The 6707-nt window shown below is 38.1% G+C and overlaps 2 protein-coding genes across 2 annotated transcripts; both read right to left on the reverse strand.

Moving 5' to 3' along the window:
• Positions 1-471: 471 nt before the first annotated feature.
• LOC121398744 (protein kinase C delta type-like) lies at positions 472-1964 on the reverse strand. The gene is made up of 6 exons (XM_041577862.1): positions 1891-1964; positions 1659-1721; positions 1365-1503; positions 1012-1203; positions 658-786; positions 472-528 (listed from the first exon to the last, which is right to left on the reverse strand). Exons 1-6 carry the CDS (start codon positions 1962-1964, stop codon positions 472-474), a joined length of 654 nt encoding a protein of 217 aa, XP_041433796.1.
• Positions 1965-2041: 77 nt separating this feature from the next.
• LOC121398325 (protein kinase C delta type-like) lies at positions 2042-2527 on the reverse strand. Its single transcript, XM_041577464.1, has 2 exons — positions 2402-2527; positions 2042-2230 (listed from the first exon to the last, which is right to left on the reverse strand). The coding sequence occupies exons 1-2, from the start codon at positions 2513-2515 to the stop codon at positions 2066-2068; spliced, it is 279 nt and encodes a 92-aa protein (XP_041433398.1). The 5' UTR covers positions 2516-2527; the 3' UTR covers positions 2042-2065.
• Positions 2528-6707: the final 4180 nt, after the last annotated feature.

The raw sequence follows: 6707 nt of genomic DNA on the forward strand, positions 1-6707 counted from the left end.
TACTGTCCATTCACTCCGGGTGTAACATTCCTCAGGGGTCTAATAATATTATAGCAACAGTCATTAAATAACATCATAAGAAAATAGTGAGGCTTACTCATGTCTGTGAAGTTTACCCTTTGCTCAGAATATTCTTAATAAACTTCTAGTTCATCTGCAGGAGGATAAAAAAAACCCCATGTACTGGGGGGAAAAAACCTTTCCTGGCATAGATGATTAGACTATAAGCATTAATATCAGGGTGTGGGTTCAACAGACATGTGTATGAAGGCAAAGCTGAATGTTAAATGTTAGACCCCCTTGCCCTCTTGTTACACCCTTGGCCTTTCATATCTCACATTCACTCGCACATTCACACACCATTCACTTCAACAATTAACTGTAACTATAATAATTATGCTTACCTGTACCTGTAGGAAGGAAAATGTGTTATATATAAACTTTTAAATAATTATATACAAAGCAAAGGTCCTACAACAGGAAGGACAGAGGATTTTCCTCAGATGGCATGAGAGGCTCCATTGGAGGCTGCAGAAAAAAAGAGAAAAACAACCATTTAGCCAGGATGATATGGAATATGCTAATATGTGGTTATATAATGATATTAATCCAGGACTATATTTCTAATGAATTAGCATTCAGCAATCATGTACTTACTGCTCTTAGCTGGAAAGGAGGTGGTACTTTTTTCCATTCCAGCTCCACCCAGTCGATGGAAGAGAAGTATGGGTGGTATTTTATATTCCCATGAGCACCAAGGCGCTGATTTGGATCCTTCTCCAGGAGCTGAGGGAAAAAAACAAAAATACAATATTGTATATTTGATAGTTACTGCTTGTCAGTAATATTTCTTTAAGCTCCCGGGAGTCTATTGCAATGATGTATAAAAGCAGAGACCATTTTCCATACCCAATAAACAATGGAGACTGAGTTCAATACTGGCCCCAACCATTACAAGGGATTGTATATACATATTTGTGAATGTTACTCCATCCCACTGCTCATGTTCACCTTTCTCAGAAGATCCTTCAGATCGTCATTCAGCCAACGAGGAATCCTGGGCTCATCATTGATGATAGAGCTGATGACCTTCTCCCTGTCGTTGCCTTCATAAAAGGGGGAGTCCCCAGAAGCCATTTGACACATGATGATTCCAAGTGCCCACCAATCCACTGCAGCATTGTATCTCTGCCCTTGCAGGACCTTGAAAACAAAGAGAATAACAAACTTTTAAAAAATGAACAGAATGAATGTTTGTAAATTTGATGAGCTGGGGTTTAGATCATTGCTTTGGGTACATGCACTTATACACTCAGTTACTTATTTGTACAATACTACGAATGTACTGGAGTTGCACTGCTCACCTCTGGAGCCATGTACCACAATGTTCCTGCCCGGCCACTGATGGTCTTGTCACCGAACACGTTAGGAACTGCCAGGCCGAAGTCTGATATTTTAACATGGCCGTCCTGGTCCAGCAGGATGTTGTCAGGCTTGAGATCTCTGTAATATGTAAAAAAAAATAAGTATATGTAGAGGCAGATAAGATAAATCTTATAGATATAGAAATAATCAAACTTAAAGTTGGAAGTAATGTAAAAGTGATCAAAATATAGATAACCCAATAGAAATATTAGGCAGATTAGATCTATACTGACCGATGAACAATGCCGCAGTTGTGCAGGAACTCCAGGCCGCACACGATCTCCGCTGAATGGAAACTTTTGATAAAAACAAGATGTCAATGTAAACAAGCATAAAGAAATTCATGACATATTCACTTGTATTATTTTTAATGGCAAAAAAGAAAGATACAAATGGGTTCAATTGCTTTATAGCATTATTTTCATTGCTGTATGCCTTATCCTAAAATCCATCCGTATCACTTACAGCACTGTGTCAAGCTCCAGGCTCCCGTAGAAATCCAGTTGACGTGCAAGGCTGCCCCCACTGAGGTACTCCATCACCAGGAAAACATGACGCTGGTTATACAGACAAATGGAAAGAGATTAAAACACTGAAAGAGATGGCACAAAATGGAATAAATGCCAATATTGTCCCAGTTCTATACCTGAGCTTCAAAAGCCGCATAACCTTGGCACAGGAATGGGCTTTCATGAGGCATCATGAGCACACTGGCTTCTATCCGGATGCTGCTGTAATTGCATTTCGGACTCTTCTTGATCACCTTCATGGCCACGTGCTGGTTGGCAAATGTAGCCAACATAACCTGAGAAAGTCATAGAGAAATGAGCATTAGGTAAAAGTAAGTTAAATAACATTTAAAAAAAATAAAGATTATATAAGATAGAATTGTCAGTTGCAGAATATCTCTTTAAAATGCATATCATTTGCAACATTTACAGTAATAAAGTATCTTCTTGGGAAACAGGTCACTCACTTTGCCGAATCCTCCTTGCCCAAGAATGGAATGGAAGTCGTAATTGTGGACATCCAGTGGGCTCATTCCAACTCCTGTGGGAAAAAGAGACACATGTTTGTCCTTTATAATCATAACCAAATGTATATGAAAAACTGAATTATTGATTTATTTTTTGTAATACATTATTGTAATATAATGTAGGCAGTTGGATGGTAAATCAAGTTATAATTTGAATATTCTTTGCTTCTGTTGAGTTAACATTTTCTGTCTCCCCAGTTTTGTTATTGAATTGCTAGGGCCTGATTACAATAGCAACCAAGAAGTGGTATGAATGGACTGAAAATAATGAAAAGGGCTTGTTGTTTTTATCTGGCACATATCGCAGTGTGGAATCTGCACTGACTCATGCTGTGGGTGCAGGTGCTCCTAGGTGGTGCAGTCTAGGAGTGAGACTGACTCTCCAATAGCAACATTATGTACTTTTTTTCCAGGATGTGTTCTCTTGCAGGGACCATATATAATTCTTTTTCAGAGCTCATGTTTAGGCACATTAGCCCAAAGTGGTCAAATACAGTAAAACTGGGTTATAGCACATTACCCACACAACTTGAAAAAGCTAAAAAATAGTAAAAGCACCTTTTTCTGATACCCTATTAATGCAGAACTCTCCTCACTGGACCCATTACCCTGATAATATAAAGTACCTCTCTCTTCTAGTAAGTAATGGGCCCACCCACTTCTTTAGGCCACCATAAATTTATTGAAAGATTATTGGGATCCAGCACCAACACAGTAGAGGAGATTTACATAAATGCTAAATTGCACAAGCCAATAGCAACCATTAGAACATTCCTTTCATTTTGTAGTATACTGATATTACTGAACATAATTGTGTGGTGTTATTGGTAAATGCAAAATTGCACAAGCATTGTTGCCAGTAGCAACTAAGCCGAACATTGCTTTTATTGTTTTCATTCATCTAATAGCATACTAAGCAAAACTAATTCCTGATTGGTTGTTAATGGCCACTGCAAAATTGCAAAAAGAGTAGTAGCTAATAGCAACCAATCAGATTTTGTTGCTTTCATCTTATAGCAGATTGATCAAAGCTAATTGCTAATTGTTTGCTATTTTGGCCACTGGACCTGTGTAATGTACCAGCTAGGTTACAAAATAAAGCATATTAAAACGCATGGATAAATTAATCCCCTAATCCACAAAATACAGTAGACCCCATTTTATATTTTTCAGGGGTAAAAATCTGCTAAAATTTGGAAAAAACACCCATTGAAATGCATTATAACTTGGTGGGACCCCCCCTCCCAAAAAAAGCGTAAAATGCCTAAACCCCCTGCTTGATAATAACATTTAGCTCCATATACAAAATAACAGACAAACTAATCCACATCTCAGCAAGACAACAAACAATAAAAATAAAAAAATCTCCAAAAAGAAAATTGTGGCAACACAACAGGGGCAAGTGACAGTTTAACAGCTTTTCCCAGAGGGATGTCCCTTTACCTTGCAATGCACAGCTAGGTTATCAAATAAGTTATATAAAAATTAATGGATAAATGAATCACCTAATCCACAAAATACAGGAAATCCCCATTTTATATTTTTCAGGGGACCAAGAAAATATAGGGTCAAATCTGGAAAAATATGTTAAAGCAATTTCAAACGTTTTAATTTCACTAATGATTATTACTCATAGAAGATAAACAGATATTTTTGGAAATATCAGGATATAATTTTCGTGTAAAATTCAGGAAAACATGATGTAAAATCCAGGAAAAGCACCCACTGAAATGCATTATAATTTGGTGGGAACCCCCAAAAAAGTGTAAAATGCAGGAAAATGTTAAATTAGGGAATGTAAAATTGAGGTTTCACTGTATACAACATTTTCAATGACATAGACAATTTAATGGTAAACACAATTAATATTTGCCCTAATTCAAATGTGATTTCCCAATAAAGATTCCAATTCCCAAAAAGAATGCTTAAAAATCCTGCTAGATAATAACATTTGCCTCCACATACAACATACCAGATAAACTTATTCACATCACAGACAACAAACAATAAAGATAAAAAATCTCCAAAAAGTAAATTGTAGAAACACCACAGGGGCAAGTAACAGTTTAACAGCTTTTCCCAGAGGGATGTTTCCTTACCTTGCTGTCTCTTCTCCATCTTCTCTTGGCGACGATCCTTTCTTCTTTTCTTCAATATCTGACCTTAATGCACCTCTGTCTCCTTCTCTCCCACTCCTAGAGGGCTCAGGTACAAATATCTCTCCAAAATTCAATGCTCTGTATCTGCTTTGAAAGACAAAAAACTTGCGAGACTCTCACCAACACTCCTCTCTCACAAGCAGTCCCATCAAAAGACAGTTGGGCACATGCACGACATCATCACCTTGGGCTCATGCTGGAAGATACCATTGCAGCAGCGCAGGGGCACAGCTCAACAGTTACTACAGAGCAGACACAGTTACACCTGTACCTGCAGTGGTTTCTGGTTGGAGCAAACTTGAGCAATTGGTAGGCTGGTTTGAAAGGACATTGTCCTTCAAAATATCTTCATACTGAGCTTTTCCTTAATCAAATATTGCATGTTAGGGGGAAATCATGATATAAAAACATAATTAAAGGCAATCTTTTCCCATATGAACGGATAGATAGTAACCTTTTCAGTGGAACTGTGTTTATATTAGGATCTATTCAGTGAATTGTATGATCATCTCCTATATGAACTTTTCAGCAAGGTTTTCATCTTCTCATATTCCCTGTACTCTTCACATATAAGGGAAGATTTCTCAAAGTGTGAATTTAGAACTCACCACAGAAAAACTCACCCATGTTATATTCTGTACTATCATTATCATTATGTGGCTACTAAAGGAAATAAAGTTCTGTCTTGCATAAAAAGGGCATTAACTCAAGGGATGAAAACATAATTATGCCTCTTTATAGGTCCCTGGTAAGGCCTCACCTTAAGTATGCAGTGGTTTTGGGCTCGAGTCCTTAACAAGGATATTAATGAGCTGGACAGGACACAGACAGTGCTGGATTTCTAATGAGGGCTCTTGGAGGGCAGTTTTGGCTAGTGCCCCCTTTCTCACTCGCGATTGCACGGATGCTTAGAGATTTCAGCAACAGGCAAAATCTCCATCTACAGGTGTGGCTGGGCAGCCCGGACCTTTCCACAAATCTGGTGCAGAGACTGGTTAAATGCAGGGAAGATTTACATTATGAGGGAAGACTGTTAAGTTTGGGGTTGTTCTCACTTGCGAGGGAACTAGTGATGTGTGGGTCGAGAATTTCTCGACCTGCACCTGACAAGTCTACAAATTCCCGTCCGCGACCTGAAGATTTTGTGCAGGAGTTGGCCTGAATCCGCCGACCCATGGGTTTCGGACTGGTCCACACATCACTAGAGGGGACATGATTTTGCTTTATTAGTACGCTAGAGATTTAGAGAGAAATAGCAGGAGATCTTTTTTCCCATAAAATGGATCGTCACACCAGAGGCCAACCCTATTCATATTTTAGTCTCTTATTCAAATAAGATTCTAGCAGCCAGATTGCTGCTGAATAAAAAGCTAAATAACTCAAAAACCACAAATAATAGAACATGAAAACTAATTGCCAATAGTCTCAGAATATTGTATTCTACACCATTCTAAAAGTTAACTCAACGGTAATCAACCACTTTAATACAATCATCCCTGAAATCCAGTGGCACCTTTCTTACCCCAATGACCCCTTATGTATTTTCTGGATTCTTTTTTCTACCTATGCTTTCTGGATAAGGGAGCATCATCTGGGTTGAGGAGCCTAAATGGATCACTGCCTCAACTATTTTCCTTCTATTTTCCATATGGAATTTATGTTGATACAGTGATTATAAATAACCTTATTGTTCATTATTCTGCATTATCAGAACTCAGCCCAAACCAGCTCCCTCCACTTTTTTCTTATAAACCTTTTGATTTTGTATCCTGTCATCCCATGTGCAGGAACTGGGAAAATACTGGGCAAATGTGTAGGATTTCAGACAGAAATGGTTTGCTGTATGGTAGTTCCCTTTTCCAGTGGTTTAAAGTTCACTGCTCACAGCAAACTAGTGAGCAACGCGAATGAACTTTAAAGTGCTGTTACCTCAGCATGTTGACATGATTTTTTTTAGTGTCTTTGTATTATCAGTAACTTGGAAATGTTTTAAAGTTTGATATAAATTAAGTGAAGGATTTGTTGATATAATTTGAACCAAGGTGATGGTGTTGGTGTGTGATTCTTTGGGACCCACACATTCTGGT

Source organism: Xenopus laevis, chromosome 1S (assembly GCF_017654675.1).
Source record: "Xenopus laevis strain J_2021 chromosome 1S, Xenopus_laevis_v10.1, whole genome shotgun sequence".
Taxonomy (NCBI): Eukaryota; Metazoa; Chordata; class Amphibia; order Anura; family Pipidae; genus Xenopus; species Xenopus laevis.

Excerpts from the sequence above, each read along its gene's own strand:
- LOC121398744 (XM_041577862.1), bottom strand. The coding sequence starts at position 1,964 with ATGGAGTACCTCAGTGGGGGCAGCCTTGCACGTCAACTGGATTTCTAC. Across the intron at positions 1,722-1,890 it reads CTGGAGCTTGACACAGTGCT|TTTCCATTCAGCGGAGATCG; the intron begins GTAAGTGATACG and ends TTTTATCAAAAG. Across the intron at positions 1,204-1,364 it reads TGTGGTACATGGCTCCAGAG|GTCCTGCAAGGGCAGAGATA; the intron begins GTGAGCAGTGCA and ends TTTGTTTTCAAG.
- LOC121398325 (XM_041577464.1), bottom strand. The coding sequence starts at position 2,515 with ATGATTATAAAGGACAAACATGTGTCTCTTTTTCCCACAGGAGTTGGA. Across the intron at positions 2,231-2,401 it reads GGCAAGGAGGATTCGGCAAA|GTTATGTTGGCTACATTTGC; the intron begins GTGAGTGACCTG and ends TGACTTTCTCAG.